Raw genomic sequence first — 17,968 nt, forward strand, 5'->3', positions numbered from 1 at the left:
GTCAATCAATGAATACTTAAAGGGGCTGGATGCAAGTTGGCCATTTTCTACTCACTACTGCCACTGAAGGCCATACGTGTAACTGCAGCTTCTACATTAAGCTCGTGCATGACGGAGTAACACGTTTCTGAGCGACAGGGCAGGATTTTAGAGGCCGTTGTGGTGAACAGGTCTGAGCTCATTCTACACATGAGGACATGGAGGAACATGTGGGAAAATACTTCATTTTAACATTTTTAAACTCTGTATAATCCCTTTAAATGACAAACAGAACCTGAACCAGAACGATCAGCCCGGCTCAGTTCAATCCTCTGCTGTTGTGACTGTTTTGGTTCAGAACAAAGAAATAAATCATCCTTTTGTGTTGATAATCGCTGCCCCGCCTTCTTTTACATATGCAAATCAGTATCGATACTTTTTGCCCAACATCGATACTTAAAAAGTAGCCGTTTGGTATCGATATATCGATACTTTGGTATCGATATATCGATATATCGATACTTTGGTATCGAGCCGCCCGTCCCTAACAGACAGTAACTTCACCAGGTGAAGCTCTGGATACGAATAAAAAGGCCTGAAGAATTTAGAATTTGTCTTTGTTTTTTTTTATCTTGGAAAAATTGAAAAAATTGGGAAAATTTGAGAATTTTGAATTTATTGAATTATATATATATTTTTTTAATTGTTTTTTAGTCGACAAAAAAAATCTGAATTCTAAACTTTTTCAAAATTTCCCAAAATCTCTCTGAACCTTTTTTTTAATTATTTATTGTGTTTGTGACAGATTTGACGAGATCCCAAATCCCTCTGAGCAGATGTGACTCACGGTTAAACCAGGACCTGACCGGGACGCGCCTGGACGAGCGAGAGCCGCGCACGTGTGTGTGTGTGTGTGTGTGTGTGTGTGTGTGTGTGTGTGCGGGAGTCGAACTCACGCCATGACGATGACGCTGAAGTCCAGCCAGTTCCAGGGGTCCCGGAGGAACGTGAAGGGCCCCACGCAGAACCCACGAGCCAGGATCTTTATGAGCGACTCGAAGGTGTAGATCCCGGTGAACGTGTACCTGAAACAACATCTGCATGAGGAGGATCCGGAAACAACATCTGCATGAGGAGGATCCTGAAACAACATCTGCATGAGGAGGATCCTGAAACAACATCTGCATGAGGAGGATCAGGAAACAACATCTGCATGAGGAGGATCCTGAAACAACATCTGCATGAGGAGGATCCTGAAACAACATCTGCATGAGGAGGATCCTGAAACAACATCTGCATGAGGAGGATCCTGAAATAACACGGATCTGCATGAGGCTGAAGCTGTAGATCCTGAAACAACAATAATAATAAAATACAGAAATAACAGAGCATGCTAACACTCATGACTGTAGGGTTAGTGCTGATGTTCTGCTCCGGAGGGACAGTCTGCTGCGAAAACGTGAGATATCATGACACAAGTGAAGGTTAGGGCCAGGCAGATGGTTAACCTCTGAACTCCCGCCTGAACCGAGAGGAGCTGTTTCCTCACGTCAGCACATTTTTTTGTTGGGTGTTCAACTCATTTTTGTAACTTTTTTGTCAATTTTTTTATCACATTTTTGTAATTTTTTTTGGTCACATTTTGTCACATTTTTGTCATTTTTTTAATCACATTTTTGTCATTTTTTATCACATTTTTTCATTTTTTGGTCATTTTTTGGTCATTTTTTTGTCACATTTTGTCACATTTTTGTCATTTTTTCATAAATTTTTAATCCATTTTTTGTCACATTTGTGTCATTTTTTTTATCACATTTTTGTCATTTTTTTTATCACATTTTTGTCATTTTTTTATCACATTTTTGTCATTTTTTTGGTAATTTTTTTATCACATTTTTGTCATTTTTTTATCACATTTTTGTCATTTTTTTATCACATTTTTGTCACTTTTTTATCACATTTTTGTCACATTTTTATCACATTTTTGTCATGTTTTTATCACATTTTTGTCATTTTTTTAAATCAAATTTTTGTCATTTTTTTATCACATTTTTGTCATTTTTTTATCACATTTTTGTCATTTTTTTATCACATTTTTGTCACATTTTTATCACTTTTTTGTAATTTTTTCATCAATTTTTAATCCATTTTTTGTCACATTTGTGTCATTTTTTTATCACATTTGTGTCATTTTTTTGTCATTTTTTTTATCACATTTTTGTCATTTTTTTATCACATTTTTGTCATTTTTTTATCACATTTTCATCACTTTTTTGTCACATTTCCATCATTGTTTTCGTCTCAGTTTTGTTGCTATTTTCTCACCTTTTTTCCAGGAGCTTTTGGACTGGGGTAAAGCCAAACTGGAGAAAATGTGCTCGGTTCAGGCGGGAGTTAAGGGGTTAATTTTATTTATTTATTATTATTATTATATTTTTTGATTAGGATGAGGATTAGGATTATTTGTATTTTTAGACAAACCAACTCATAGATCTATACAAACTCACAGCAGACCGTCCCTCCAGAGCAGAACATCTAGCACTAACCGTTTCTGGTCTGTGGAAAGTGTACGTTACCACGGAAACGGTTCAGTCGGCAGAGGAGCACACAGTACATAGTAGTATCGCAGTACTTGTACTCACTCTAAGTACTTGGTCCAGTAGGCGGGGTCCGACATGGCCATGAAGCAGCAGTTGGTGAGGATGGTGCACATGATGAAGAGGCTGAACAGAGTGGGCGGAGTTAAGGAACAGTCCAAATATGGTCGTGTAGAGCTTGTTTCCCGTGTGTCTGCCGGGTTATGCAGATGGTGTCACGTGGTGGAGCTCAGGCAGCAGGTAGAGCGAGGGGGCGGGGCTCTGCGGGGATAATGACAGGTGTACGGAGGCCCGAGAGGGACAAGCTGAGAAACTAGAGCTGTAATTACACCCACAGCTTTCAGTCAGAGGCAAACGACTGAGGGGGGGGGGGGAGAGGGGGGAGGGGGGGGGGAGAGACTTGTGCAAAGCAAAGACACTACATTCATAACCCTCTCCACAGGTGACCACGTTTCCCCACGGCTGCTCCAGGTCAAGAGCCTCCTGTGGCTCCACATTCAGAGTCTCCACTTTATCAGTAAAACATCAGACTGGAGAAAACGAGCAGGAGCGAAAGGAGCGAAAGGAAACGACAGAAAAGAGTAAAATGATGTACGATAACAGTCCTCACAGCTCAGGGACACTGTTCGTTTGGAAGGAAAGGGGAGGAGGTTTAGCCTCTTTTGTCCCTCTCTCTTCCTCTCTTTAGTCCCGGTTTAGCCCAGGTTTAGTCCTGGTTTAGTCCTGGTTTAGTCCTGGTTTAGTCCTGGTTTATCCCCGGTCTGGCCCTGGTTTAGCCTCTTTTGTCCCTCTCTTTAGTCCTGGTTTAGTCCAGGTTTAGTCCTGGTTTAGTCCTGGTTTAGTCCCAGTTTAGCCTCTTTTGTCCCTCTCTTTAGTCCCTCTCTTTAGTCCTGGTTTAGTCCCGGTTTAGCCCCAGTCTTTAGTCCTGGTTTAGTCCTGGTTTAGTCCTGGTTTAGTCCTGGTTTAGTCCCGGTTTAGTCCAGGTTTAGCCTCTTTTGTCCCTCTCTTTAGTCCTGGTTTAGTCCAGGTTTAGCCTCTTTTGTCCCTCTCTCTGCCTCTCTTTAGTCCCTCTCTTTAGACCTGGTTTAGGCCTGGTTTAGTCCCAGTTTAGTCCCGGTTTAGCCTCTTTTGTCCCTCTCTTTAGTCCTGGTTTAGTCCTGGTTTAGTCCAGGTTTAGCCTCTTTTGTCCCTCTCTTTAGTCCTGGTTTAGTCCTGGTTTAGTCCTGGTTTAGTCCTGGTTTAGTCCTGGTTTAGTCCTGGTTTAGTCCCAGTTTAGCCTCTTTTGTCCCTCTCTCTGCCTCTCTTTAGCCCCAGTCTTTAGTCCTGGTTTAGCCCAGGTTTAGTCCTGGTTTAGTCCCGGTTTAGTCCTGGTTTAGTCCCAGTTTAGTCCAGGTTTAGTCCCGGTTTAGTCCTGGTTTAGTCCCAGTTTAGTCCTGGTTTAGTCCTGGTTTAGTCCTGGTTTAGTCCTGGTTTAGTCCTGGTTTAGTCCTGGTTTAGTCCCTCTTTAGTCCTGGTTTAGTCCTGGTTTAGTCCCGGTTTAGCCTCTTTTGTCCCTCTCTCTGCCTCTCTTTAGTCCAGGTTTAGTCCCGGTTTAGTCCTGGTTTAGTCCTGGTTTAGTCCTGGTTTAGTCCTGGTTTAGTCCTGGTTTAGCCTCTTTTGTCCCTCTCTTTAGTCCTGGTTTGGTCCTGGTTTAGTCCAGGTTTAGCCTCTTTTGTCCCTCTCTTTAGTCTTGGTTTAGTCCTGGTTTAGTCCCGGTTTAGCCTCTTTTGTCCCTCTCTTTAGTCCTGGTTTAGTCCTGGTTTAGCCTCTTTTGTCCCTCTCTTTAGTCCTGGTTTAGTCCTGGTTTAGTCCTGGTTTGGTCCTGGTTTAGTCCTGGTTTAGTCCTGGTTTAGTCCTGGTTTAGCCTCTTTTGTCCCTCTCTTTAGTCCTGGTTTAGTCCAGGTTTAGCCTCTTTTGTCCCTCTCTTTAGTCCTGGTTTAGTCCAGGTTTAGTCTCTTTTGTCCCTCTCTTTAGTCCTGGTTTAGTCCAGGTTTAGTCTCTTTTGTCCCTCTCTTTAGTCCTTCTTTAGTCCTGGTTTAGTCCTGGTTTAGTCCCGGTTTAGTCCCGGTTTAGTCCAGGTTTAGCCTCTTTTGTCCCTCTCTTTAGTCTTGGTTTAGTCCTGGTTTAGTCCCGGTTTAGCCTCTTTTGTCCCTCTCTTTAGTCCTTCTTTAGTCCTGGTTTAGTCCTGGTTTAGTCCCGGTTTAGTCCCGGTTTAGTCCAGGTTTAGCCTCTTTTGTCCCTCTCTTTAGTCCTGGTTTAGTCCTGGTTTAGTCCTGGTTTAGCCTCTTTTGTCCCTCTCTTTAGTCCTGGTTTAGTCCTGGTTTAGCCTCTTTTGTCCCTCTCTTTAGTCCTGGTTTAGTCCTGGTTTAGTCCTGGTTTGGTCCTGGTTTAGTCCTGGTTTAGTCCTGGTTTAGTCCCGGTTTAGCCTCTTTTGTCCCTCTCTTTAGTCCTGGTTTAGTCCTGGTTTAGTCCCGGTTTAGCCTCTTTTGTCCCTCTCTTTAGTCCTGGTTTAGCCCAGGTTTAGTCCTGGTTTAGCCCTGGTTTAGTCCTGGTTTAGTCCTGCTTTAGCCTCTTTTGTCCCTCTCTTTAGTCCTGCTTTAGCCTCTTTTGTCCCTCTCTTTAGTCCTGGTTTAGTCCCAGTTTAGCCTCTTTTGTCCCTCTCTTTAGTCCTGGTTTAGTCCTGGTTTAGTCCTGGTTTAGTCCTGGTTTAGTCCTGGTTTAGTCCCGGTTTAGTCCCTGGTTTAGTCCTGGTTTAGTCCTGGTTTAGTCCCAGTTTAGCCTCTTTTGTCCCTCTCTTTAGTCCTGGTTTAGCCCTGGTTTAGTCCCGGTTTAGTCCTGGTTTAGCCTCTTTTGTCCCTCTCTTTAGACCTGGTTTAGTCCTGGTTTAGTCCTGGTTTAGCCTCTTTTGTCCCTCTCTTTAGACCTGGTTTAGTCCTGGTTTAGTCCTGCTTTAGCCTCTTTTGTCCCTCTCTTTAGTCCTGGTTTAGCCCTGGTTTAGTCCTGGTTTAGCCTCTTTTGTCCCTCTCTTTAGACCTGGTTTAGTCCTGGTTTAGTCCTGGTTTAGCCTCTTTTGTCCCTCTCTTTAGTCCTGGTTTAGCCCTGGTTTAGTCCTGCTTTAGCCTCTTTTGTCCCTCTCTTTAGACCTGGTTTAGTCCCGGTTTAGTCCTGGTTTAGCCTCTTTTGTCCCTCTCTTTAGACCTGGTTTAGTCCTGGTTTAGTCCTGGTTTAGTCCTGGTTTAGTCCTGCTTTAGCCTCTTTTGTCCCTCTCTTTAGTCCGCTCTTATCTCCCGTTCACACCTGCGTCACACGTCGGCTCTCGTCCAATCAGGAGCTGTTGTGTCCGTGTGGCGCCGGGCTGTCGGCCAATGGCGCGTCAGCCTGAGGAGCCGCTCACAGACACCTCCCGGGCAGCGCTCGGGCCGCTCCGGGCGCTCTTCAGGCGCTCTTCACGCTCGTCAGACGCTCTTCACGCTCGTGCACGAGTGTTTCACAGACTAAAGTCACTAAATCTGCCAGACTACGGGACTATTTTGTGTGGGTTATTAGCCGGTCACTGAAGGCTGGTCTCAGAGCGAGTCATTCTCCGCAGCTATTACGAGGATCTCAGTCAGGCTCAACGACACAACATCAGCACAGAATCACAACACAACAGGACTAACCCGGAAACACTTTTCCCTGGAAGGAAACACCGATATGCAGCACTCGTGGGCACCACTTATTTACCTTATTTTTGTCACATTATTTGTCTTTTTTTTTGTCTTTTTTGTCACATTTTTTGTCTGTTTTTGTTGTTTTTTTGTAATTTGTTTTCTATTTTTGTCATTTTTTTTGTCTTTTTTTTGTCGTTTTTTGTCACTTTTTTTTGTCTTTTTTTGTGTGACATTTTTGTCTTTTTGGGGGGTTTTTGTCTTTTTTTTGGTCTTTGTTTTGTCGTTTTTTGTCAATTTTTTTGTCTTTTTTGTCACATTTTTTCTTTTTTTGTCTTTTTTTTTGTCTTTTTTTGTCGCTTTTTGTCAAATTTTTTGTCGTTTTTTGTCTTTTTTTGTTGTTTTTTTGTCGTTGTTTGCCACATTTTTTGTCTTTTTTTTTGTTTTGTTTTGTCATTTTTTGTCGTTTTTGTCACATTTTTTGTCTTTTTTTGTCGTTTTTTGTCTTTTTTTGTCAAATTTTTTGTCTTTTTTGTCACATTTTTTGTCTTTTTTGTTGTTTTTTTGTCGGTTTTTGTCTTTTTTTGTTGTTTTTTTGTCGTTGTTTGTCACATTTTTTGTCTTTTTTTTTGTTTTGTTTTGTCGTTTTTTGTCGTTTTTGTCTTTTTTTGGTCGTTTTTTGTCACATTTTTTGTCACATTTTTTGTCGTTTTTTTGTTGTTTTTTGTTGTTTTTTGTCGTTTTTTGTTGTTTTTTTGTCGTTTTTTGTTTTTTTTTGTTTTTTTTTCTTTTTTCTCTTTTTTTTTCGTTTTTTTTTTTCATTTTTTAGTCGTTTTTTGTCGGGTTTTTCATATTTTTTTCATTTTTTTCATTTTTTTTCATTTTTTTTTTTCATTTTTGCCTCCATTTTTTGTCAATTTCTTGACATTTTTGCCACTTCTTCATCAAGTTTTCGTCACTTTTTTTGTCACATTTCCATCGTTGTTCCAGTTTTGTTGCTTGTTTCCAATAGAAATGTAAAGCTCATATGTTATTAACAGTAGCTAACCTAGCTGCTCACTCTCCTCTACAAACATTTAGCAAACACTAAATCCATCTCATACGTTCCTGTCAGTCACTAATGACGCCTTTATCTGACTCAGCTGTGTCAGGCGTTGCTATGGCGACGCCACAGCGGAGTGACATCCCAGTGATTTAACTACCGGACTACGTGTGCGGTTACACCAAAATAATGCACCAGCCAATCAGGATCCAGTATTCACCAAGACCATGGTGTACACACAGTGACCGCACGTGTTTCCGGCTAACGCGGCTAACGGGGCTAACGGGGCTAACGCGGCTAACGGGGCTAACGGGGCTAACGGGGCTAACGCGGCTAACGCGGCTAATGCGGCTAACACGGCTAACGGGGCTAACGGGGCTAACGCGGCTAACGCGGCTAACGTGGCTAATGCGGCTAACGCGGCTAACGCGGCTAACGCGGCTAACGGGGCTAACGCGGCTAACACAGAATAAAAAATAAAACTAGCGCAAAGTTTTGAACGAGTCTGTGCAAAAAAGAATCGCCCTGTTAGTTTAAATAATATTGACTTGTTTACATGTTATATTATCATGTTTCCACACTAGCCTTTAGCTCTGAGATTAAGCTCCGCCCCTCACGAGCGCTGGCGTTTCCTTTGGGGCAGATTCACAGTGAACATGATGTTTGTGACACGTTTCTGTGACTCCATCAGTGACTCGTCCTGAAGCAGATCCTGAGCTTCTCTTCATGTGTGTGTGACCTGCTGTGAATGTAAACGATCAGCGACAGGAAGTCCAGGTCTGACTGTCCAGGAAGACGTCACGAGGGGAAACTGTGCATAAGCAAACGCGAGGACACGTCTGCGTCTGCGTCTGCGTCTGTGTCTGCGTCTGCGTCCCTGTTTCTATAAATAAATAAATAAACTACACTGGAGTGGATTAAAATGATCACATTTAGAACTGATTAGAGTGAACCTGGCCCCATCATGCTCAAATTTAAATGAAAAACATGTCAGTGGTTTGTGCTACGTTTGTGCTAGCCTGGCTAACACCAGACTAAAATCACTGGTGATAGTTAGTCTGGGGACACCAGTTCATCTTCCGGTAGGAGAGGTGTGGTTTACGATCGTCCATAGTCGTTTATTGGGCGAAACGAAAGTCTATCATCTGCTGCTGTTGTGTTGGATTATCCGTAAATAAACTACAAGCTTCCGTATGTCTCAAAAACCCTAACAGCACAAACGAAGACTTTTACAGCACAAACGATGGACATATTTTTCATTTAAATTTGAGTGTGATGGGGGGCCAGGTTCCCTCTAATGTAGAACTGACCAGAACTAAGCTGTGGTTCTCCCCCTCCTCCCTCCCTCTGACACAGAGCCTTTGAGCAGCACCTCGTGACATCATCAGGTGGCCCAGAGCGTTGTGTGGTGAGGACAGCAGCGCAGCCACACTTCAGCACTCAGACACCTCTAATCTGAGGCCCGGCCTATCACAGCCACGTGCACGCTCTCCACGTGCACAGGCTCCACGTGCACACGCTCCCCACGTGCACAGGCTCCACGTGCACGCTCCCCACGTGCACACGCTCTCCACGTGCACACTCTCACACGCTCTGCTCACGGAACAAACCTCTGGAACTAATAAACCTGCTCTGCCCAGAGTTTATCCATGTTCATGAGGAAACATCTGTGAACTCTTTGACTCCCCAGGTCCGGGTCCAGGTCCAGGTTTAGGTTTAGGTTTAGGTCCAGGTTTAAGTTTAGGTCCAGGTCCAGGTCCAGGTTTAAGTTTAAGTTTAAGTTTAAGTTTAAGTTTAAGTTTAAGTTTAAGTTTAAGTTTAAGTTTAAGTTTAAGTTTAAGTTTAAGTTTAAGTTTAAGTTTAAGTTTAAGTTTAAGTTTAGGTTTAGGTTTAGGTTCAGGTTTAGGTTTAGGTTTAGATCCAGGTTTAGGTTTAGGTCCAGGTCCAGGTTTAAGTTTAAGCTTAAGTTTAGGTTTAGGTTTAGGTTTAGGTTTGGGTCCGGATCCAGGTCCGGGTCCAGGTCCAGGTCCAGGTTTAGGTTTAGGTTTAGGTTTAGGTTTAGGTCCAGGTCCAGGTCTCTGGAGTCTGTGTTTTTCGCCTGTTTGGAGCGACTGATATTCTGTCCCTATGATTTACTGCTGATGTTTATGACCTGCTGACACACACGCTAACACGCTAACAGACACACGCACACGCTAACAGACACACGCACACGCTAACACACACACACAGTCTTGTACTTCCATCTACGTGAGGACACTCATAGACATAATGTATAACCCAAACCCTAAAACCACAACTTGACCCCCAGAAATGTCCTCACTCTGTAGGTTTAAACTCACACTGGTCCTCACAAGGTCACACACACACACACACACACACACACACACACACACACACACAGAAGAGTTTTACTGTGAAAGGACCGGGTTTTACTTGAGCACAGGGGAGTTTTACTGTGAAAGGACCTGGTTTACATGAGCACAGGGGAGTTTTACTGTGAAAGGACCGGGTTTACTTGAGCACAGGGGAGTTTTACTGTGAAAGGACCGGGTTTACTTGAGCACAGGAGAGTTTTACTGTGAAAGGACTGGGTTTACTTGAGCACAGGCGAGTTTTACTGTGAAAGGACCGGGTTTACTTGAGCACAGGAGAGTTTTACTGTGAAAGGACCGGGTTTACTTGAGCACAGGGGAGTTTTACTGTGAAAGGACCGGGTTTACTTGAGCACAGGCGAGTTTTACTGTGAAAGGACCGGGTTTACTTGAGCACAGGAGAGTTTTACTGTGAAAGGACCGGGTTTACTTGAGCACAGGGGAGTTTTACTGTGAAAGGACCGGGTTTACTTGAGCACAGGAGAGTTTTACTGTGAAAGGACCGGGTTTACTTGAGCACAGGAGAGTTTTACTGTGAAAGGACCGGGTTTACTTGAGCACAGGGGAGTTTTATTGTGAAAGGACCGGGTTTACTTGAGCACAGGAGAGTTTTACTGTGAAAGGACCGGGTTTACTTGAGCACAGGAGAGTTTTACTGTGAAAGGACCTGGTTTACTTGAGCACAGGAGAGTTTTACTGTGAAAGGACCTGGTTTACTTGAGCACAGGAGAGTTTTACTGTGAAAGGACCGGGTTTACTTGAGCACAGGAGAGTTTTACTGTGAAAGGACCTGGTTTCCTTGAACAGGGGAGTTTTACTGTGAAAGGACCGGGTTTACTTGAGCACAGGGGAGTTTTACTGTGAAAGGACTGGGTTTACTTGAGCACAGGGGAGTTTTACTGTGAAAGGACTGGGTTTACTTGAGCACAGGGGAGTTTTACTGTGAAAGGACCGGGTTTACATGAGCACAGGAGAGTTTTATTGTGAAAGGACCGGGTTTACTTGAGCACAGGAGAGTTTTACTGTGAAAGGACCGGGTTTACTTGAGCACAGGGGAGTTTTACTGTGAAAGGACCGGGTTTACTTGAGCACAGGAGAGTTTTATTGTGAAAGGACCGGGTTTACTTGAGCACAGGGGAGTTTTACTGTGAAAGGACCGGGTTTACTTGAGCACAGGGGAGTTTTACTGTGAAAGGACCGGGTTTACTTGAGCACAGGAGGGTTTTACTGTGAAAGGACCTGGTTTACTTGAGCACAGGAGGGTTTTACTATGAAAGGACCGGGTTTACTTGAGCACAGGGGAGTTTTATTGTGAAAGGACCGGGTTTACTTGAGCACAGGAGAGTTTTACTGTGAAAGGACCTGGTTTACATGAGCACAGGAGGGTTTTACTGTGAAAGGACCGGGTTTACATGAGCACAGGGGAGTTTTACTGTGAAAGGACCGGGTTTACTTGAGCACAGGGGAGTTTTACTGTGAAAGGACCGGGTTTACTTGAGCACAGGGGAGTTTTACTGTGAAAGGACCTGGTTTACTTGAGCACAGGAGAGTTTTACTGTGAAAGGACCGGGTTTACTTGAGCACAGGAGAGTTTTACTGTGAAAGGACCTGGTTTACTTGAGCACAGGGGAGTTTTACTGTGAAAGGACCGGGTTTACATGAGCATAAGGAGAGTTTTACTGTGAAAGGACCGGGTTTACTTGAGCACAGGAGAGTTTTACTGTGAAAGGACCGGGTTTACTTGAGCACAGGAGAGTTTTACTGTGAAAGGACCGGGTTTACTTGAGCACACGGGAGTTTTACTGTGAAAGGACCGGGTTTACATGAGCACAGGAGAGTTTTACTGTGAAAGGACCGGGTTTACTTGAGCACAGGAGAGTTTTACTGTGAAAGGACCGGGTTTACTTGAGCACAGGAGAGTTTTACTGTGAAAGGACCTGGTTTACTTGAGCACAGGAGAGTTTTACTGTGAAAGGACCGGGTTTACATGAGCACAGGGGAGTTTTACTGTGAAAGGACCGGGTTTACTTGAGCACAGGGGAGTTTTACTGTGAAAGGACCTGGTTTACTTGAGCACAGGGGAGTTTTACTGTGAAAGGACCGGGTTTACTTGAGCACAGGGGAGTTTTACTGTGAAAGGACCTGGTTTACTTGAGCACAGGAGAGTTTTACTGTGAAAGGACCTGGTTTACTTGAGCACAGGGGAGTTTTACTGTGAAAGGACCGGGTTTACATGAGCACAGGGGAGTTTTACTGTGAAAGGACCGGGTTTACTTGAGCACAGGGGAGTTTTACTGTGAAAGGACCGGGTTTACATGAGCACAGGAGAGTTTTACTGTGAAAGGACCGGGTTTACATGAGCACAGGGGAGTTTTACTGTGAAAGGACCGGGTTTACATGAGCACAGGGGAGTTTTACTGTGAAAGGACCGGGTTTACTTGAGCACAGGGGAGTTTTACTGTGAAAGGACCGGGTTTACTTGAGCACAGGGGAGTTTTACTGTGAAAGGACCGGGTTTACTTGAGCACAGGAGGGTTTTACTGTGAAAGGACCGGGTTTACATGAGCACAGGAGAGTTTTACTGTGAAAGGACCGGGTTTACTTGAGCACAGGGGAGTTTTACTGTGAAAGGACCAGGTTTACTTGAGCACAGGAGAGTTTTACTGTGAAAGGACCGGGTTTACTTGAGCACAGGGGAGTTTTACTGTGAAAGGACCAGGTTTACTTGAGCACAGGGGAGTTTTACTGTGAAAGGACCGGGTTTACTTGAGCACAGGAGGGTTTTACTGTGAAAGGACGGGGTTTACATGAGCACAGGAGAGTTTTACTGTGAAAGGACCGGGTTTACTTGAGCACAGGAGAGTTTTACTGTGAAAGGACCGGGTTTACTTGAGCACAGGAGAGTTTTACTGTGAAAGGACCGGGTTTACATGAGCACAGGAGGGTTTTACTGTGAAAGGACCGGGTTTACATGAGCACAGGGGAGTTTTACTGTGAAAGGACCGGGTTTACTTGAGCACAGGAGGGTTTTACTGTGAAAGGACCGGGTTTACATGAGCACAGGGGAGTTTTACTGTGAAAGGACCGGGTTTACATGAGCACAGGGGAGTTTTACTGTGAAAGGACCGGGTTTACATGAGCACAGGAGAGTTTTACTGTGAAAGGACCGGGTTTACATGAGCACAGGGGAGTTTTACTGTGAAAGGACCGGGTTTACATGAGCACAGGGGAGTTTTACTGTGAAAGGACCGGGTTTACTTGAGCACAGGGGAGTTTTACTGTGAAAGGACCGGGTTTACTTGAGCACAGGGGAGTTTTACTGTGAAAGGACCGGGTTTACTTGAGCACAGGAGGGTTTTACTGTGAAAGGACCGGGTTTACATGAGCACAGGAGAGTTTTACTGTGAAAGGACCGGGTTTACTTGAGCACAGGGGAGTTTTACTGTGAAAGGACCAGGTTTACTTGAGCACAGGGGAGTTTTACTGTGAAAGGACCGGGTTTACTTGAGCACAGGGGAGTTTTACTGTGAAAGGACCTGGTTTACTTGAGCACAGGAGAGTTTTACTGTGAAAGGACCGGGTTTTACTGTGAAAGGACCGGGTTTACTTGAGCACAGGAGAGTTTTACTGTGAAAGGACCGGGTTTACTTGAGCACAGGAGAGTTTTACTGTGAAAGGACCGGGTTTTACTCGAGCACAGGAGAGTTTTACTGTGAAAGGACCTGGTTTACTTGAGCACAGGAGAGTTTTACTGTGAAAGGACCGGGTTTACTTGAGCACAGGGGAGTTTTACTGTGAAAGGACCGGGTTTACTTGAGCACAGGGGAGTTTTACTGTGAAAGGACCGGGTTTACTTGAGCACAGGAGAGTTTTACTGTGAAAGGACCGGGTTTACTTGAGCACAGGAGAGTTTTACTGTGAAAGGACCGGGTTTTACTCGAGCACAGGAGAGTTTTACTGTGAAAGGACCTGGTTTACTTGAGCACAGGAGAGTTTTACTGTGAAAGGACCGGGTTTACTTGAGCACAGGGGAGTTTTACTGTGAAAGGACCGGGTTTACTTGAGCACAGGAGAGTTTTACTGTGAAAGGACCGGGTTTACTTGAGCACAGGGGAGTTTTACTGTGAAAGGACCGGGTTTACTTGAGCACAGGAGGGTTTTACTGTGAAAGGACCGGGTTTACTTGAGCACAGGAGAGTTTTACTGTGAAAGGACCTGGTTTTACTTGAGCACAGGAGAGTTTTACTGTGAAAGGACCGGGTTTACTTGAGCACAGGAGGGTTTTACTGTGAAAGGACCGGGTTTACTTGAGCACAGGAGGGTTTTACTGTGAAAGGACCGGGTTTACATGAGCACAGGGGAGTTTTACTGTGAAAGGACCGGGTTTACTTGAGCACAGGAGAGTTTTACTGTGAAAGGACCGGGTTTACTTGAGCACAGGAGAGTTTTACTGTGAAAGGACCTGGTTTACTTGAGCACAGGAGAGTTTTACTGTGAAAGGACCTGGTTTACATGAGCACAGGAGGGTTTTACTGTGAAAGGACCGGGTTTACATGAGCACAGGGGAGTTTTACTGTGAAAGGACCGGGTTTACTTGAGCACAGGGGAGTTTTACTGTGAAAGGACCGGGTTTACTTGAGCACAGGGGAGTTTTACTGTGAAAGGACCTGGTTTACTTGAGCACAGGAGAGTTTTACTGTGAAAGGACCGGGTTTACTTGAGCACAGGAGAGTTTTACTGTGAAAGGACCTGGTTTACTTGAGCACAGGGGAGTTTTACTGTGAAAGGACCGGGTTTACATGAGCACAGGAGAGTTTTACTGTGAAAGGACCGGGTTTACTTGAGCACAGGAGAGTTTTACTGTGAAAGGACCGGGTTTACTTGAGCACAGGAGAGTTTTACTGTGAAAGGACCGGGTTTACTTGAGCACACGGGAGTTTTACTGTGAAAGGACCGGGTTTACTTGAGCACAGGGGAGTTTTACTGTGAAAGGACCGGGTTTACTTGAGCACAGGAGAGTTTTACTGTGAAAGGACCGGGTTTACTTGAGCACAGGAGAGTTTTACTGTGAAAGGACCGGGTTTTACTTGAGCACAGGGGAGTTTTACTGTGAAAGGACCGGGTTTACATGAGCACAGGAGAGTTTTACTGTGAAAGGACCGGGTTTACTTGAGCACACGGGAGTTTTACTGTGAAAGGACCGGGTTTACTTGAGCACAGGGGAGTTTTACTGTGAAAGGACCGGGTTTACTTGAGCACAGGAGAGTTTTACTGTGAAAGGACCGGGTTTTACTTGAGCACAGGGGAGTTTTACTGTGAAAGGACCGGGTTTACTTGAGCACAGGGGAGTTTTACTGTGAAAGGACCGGGTTTACTTGAGCACAGGTGAGTTTTACTGTGAAAGGACCGGGTTTACATGAGCACAGGGGAGTTTTACTGTGAAAGGACCGGGTTTACTTGAGCACAGGAGAGTTTTACTGTGAAAGGACCGGGTTTTACTTGAGCACAGGAGAGTTTTACTGTGAAAGGACCGGGTTTACTTGAGCACAGGAGAGTTTTACTGTGAAAGGACCGGGTTTACTTGAGCACAGGAGAGTTTTACTGTGAAAGGACCGGGTTTACTTGAGCACAGGAGAGTTTTACTGTGAAAGGACCTGGTTTACTTGAGCACAGGAGAGTTTTACTGTGAAAGGACCGGGTTTACTTGAGCACAGGAGGGTTTTATTGTGAAAGGACCGGGTTTACATGAGCACAGGAGGGTTTTACTGTGAAAGGACCGGGTTTTACTTGAGCACAGGAGAGTTTTACTGTGAAAGGACCGGGTTTACATGAGCACAGGAGAGTTTTACTGTGAAAGGACCTGGTTTACTTGAGCACAGGGGAGTTTTACTGTGAAAGGACCGGGTTTACTTGAGCACAGGAGGGTTTTACTGTGAAAGGACTGGGTTTACTTGAGCACAGGGGAGTTTTACTGGGAAAGGACCGGGTTTACATGAGCACAGGAGAGTTTTACTGTGAAAGGACCTGGTTTACTTGAGCACAGGAGAGTTTTACTGTGAAAGGACCTGGTTTACTTGAGCACAGGAGAGTTTTATTGTGAAAGGACCTGGTTTACTTGAGCACAGGGGAGTTTTACTGTGAAAGGACCTGGTTTACTTGACCACAGGGGAGTTTTACTGTGAAAGGACCTGGTTTACTTGACCACAGGGGAGTTTTACTGTGAAAGGACCGGGTTTACTTGAGCACAGGGGAGTTTTACTGTGAAAGGATATGAGTGCACCAGCACGCGGATGGCGAGCCGTCTGATTGGGTGGAACGGGCTGAAGACGTAGAGCGCGGAGGTGGCGCTGAAGCGGAAGATGGCTTTGCCTTTGTTCAGCACGATGAACGTCTGAAACGGAAGAGCCCGGTGAGACGGTTAGGGTAAAGCCGCTCTGCTCGTGTGACTGAAGGGCGTGCGACTCACCCGCCGCTCCCGGTAGTACGGGTCGATGTCCTCTAGCGGCGCCCCCTGCAGGTGAGAGGGGATATCGGAGAAGATCCGCGGGAGCGTCTTTCCGGCCTCCAGGTCCACTCTGGGCCGAAGCTCCTCCACGTCCCCCAGGTCCTGCCAGGAGGGGGCGCAGTCAGTCACATGATCCCGCCCATGACCACGCCCATGACCACACCCTGACAGAGGAACCCCTGGACTTGGCTCACGTGGAGCTCTTCGTCTTTGGTGAAGTTCACGGCCCTGAACGAGCGTCACACTAAAGGTCCTGTATCCTGCTATTTTAGCCATTCCAAAGTTAAGTATAGGCATGTATATGATATATTGTACCTATTGTAAATGGCTAACACACATCCTAATATGCTAACACACATGCTAATATGCTAACCATTTATGAAGCTGTGTTGCAGATGTCAACTCCGTATAACTGCATCGTGAAGTAACTTCACTTATTGCTGTTTATTTATATTACGGTAAAGTATGTGCGGAGAGAGGGGGCGGAGTTAACTGAATCAAAGCGTTTTGTCTACCGGGTTCGAAAAATACCTCCAGAAAACACTTGTATTTATCACAAAAATGAGTGCTCCATAATGGTAGAGGTACAATATATCATATACATGCCTATACTTAACTTTGGAATGGCTAAAATAGCAGGATATAGATCCTTTAAAACCATGTGTTGGTCACATGACCAGGCCACGGTTTGGCTCCAGCCGCCATCTTTACCAGAACCAGAGGAGACGCCTGATCCTGAACCTACAGTGAGTTTGGAGATGGTGTCTTGGAAATGCTCTCTCCCCATCACCCCTCCTCCTCCTCCCCCTCCTCACCTCCTGGTAGGGGGCGCTCCTCCTCCCCCTCCTCACCTCCTGGTAGGGGGCGCTCCTCCTCCCCCTCCTCACCTCCTGGTAGGGGGCGCTCCTCTTCTCCGCTCTGACTCGGATGCGCTCCTCGATCGCCCACAGTGAGTCCCTGGTGAACAGCTGGAAGCTCTCAGGCCCCAGAGGAAACACACAGGCGGCGGCCATCTTCTCATCATGGACACTTCAGCTGCAGACACACAAAGAAGAAGATCATCATCATCATCATCATCATCATCATCATGGACACTTCAGCTGCAGACACACAAAGAGGAAGATCATCATCATCATCATCATGGACACTTCAGCTGCAGACACACAAAGAAGAAGATCACCATCATCATCACCATCACCATTAGGCCCGAGCAACGGACACGCTGTTAATATCAATAACGGGGGACGAAAACGCAAGAATTCACGTACCTCTTGAACTTCTGGCCCCTGATCCCCGAGTTTTCAATGGAAAGCCTCCAATTTTGGCCAACATGTCCCAAACCCATGTGGTTTTTAAAATCATCAACTACATTTTGTTTAAATTATTGGGCGTGGTCATGACAAGGCGGCAACTGAGAGGCCATTTTCAGCAAATTTCAAAGCCTCATATCTTTCACAGACTTTGTCAGATTGGAACGGACCCAATCCGGCGCACGTGCACGTTCCCCACCTGGACCTAATGCTGTGCACACGCAGCCGCTATCGCCAAAAATGCCTTTAAAGTGGCTTGTAAGTGGCTTGTAAGTGGCTTGTAAGTGGATTGTAAGTGGCCCACCCATCCTCAGTGAAAATAGCCAGAGTTCTTTGCCTGGCAGCGTGCTGGACTCAGTCAGAGAAATTTGTGAATTTTCCAAATTTCCCCCTTTATTCTTGATATTTACCCTAATGATCCAACTTCTGATGAAAGTATAGTTTTAATGCTCTTTAAATCTTTAGATCTTTCCT

General features: G+C 45.1%; 2 protein-coding genes across 2 annotated transcripts in view; both read right to left on the reverse strand.

The window, feature by feature from the left end:
* LOC306977839 (sodium channel protein type 2 subunit alpha-like) overlaps positions 1-2,710 on the reverse strand; it is a gene marked incomplete at its 3' end in the record, with an annotated part of 145,736 nt that extends 143,026 nt beyond the window's left edge. Inside the window, exons 1-2 of the mRNA XM_079576278.1 lie at positions 2,622-2,710; positions 936-1,064 (exon numbers count right to left, since the gene is read on the reverse strand). Of these exons, the coding sequence (XP_079432404.1) occupies positions 936-1,064; positions 2,622-2,692 (200 nt within the window). The 5' untranslated portion in view covers positions 2,693-2,710. The remainder of the gene's footprint in view (positions 1-935; positions 1,065-2,621) is intronic.
* Positions 2,711-2,777: 67 nt separating this feature from the next.
* LOC306977840 (sodium channel protein type 3 subunit alpha-like) lies at positions 2,778-17,201 on the reverse strand (the record flags this gene model as incomplete). Its single annotated transcript, XM_079576279.1, has 4 exons — positions 17,072-17,201; positions 16,146-16,286; positions 15,939-16,070; positions 2,778-2,837 (listed from the first exon to the last, which is right to left on the reverse strand). The coding sequence occupies exons 1-4, from the start codon at positions 17,195-17,197 to the stop codon at positions 2,778-2,780; spliced, it is 459 nt and encodes a 152-aa protein (XP_079432405.1). The 5' UTR covers positions 17,198-17,201.
* Positions 17,202-17,968: the final 767 nt, after the last annotated feature.

This window comes from Gobius niger (genome assembly GCF_951799975.1).
Source record: "Gobius niger genome assembly, chromosome: 18".
NCBI lineage: Eukaryota > Metazoa > Chordata > Actinopteri > Gobiiformes > Gobiidae > Gobius > Gobius niger.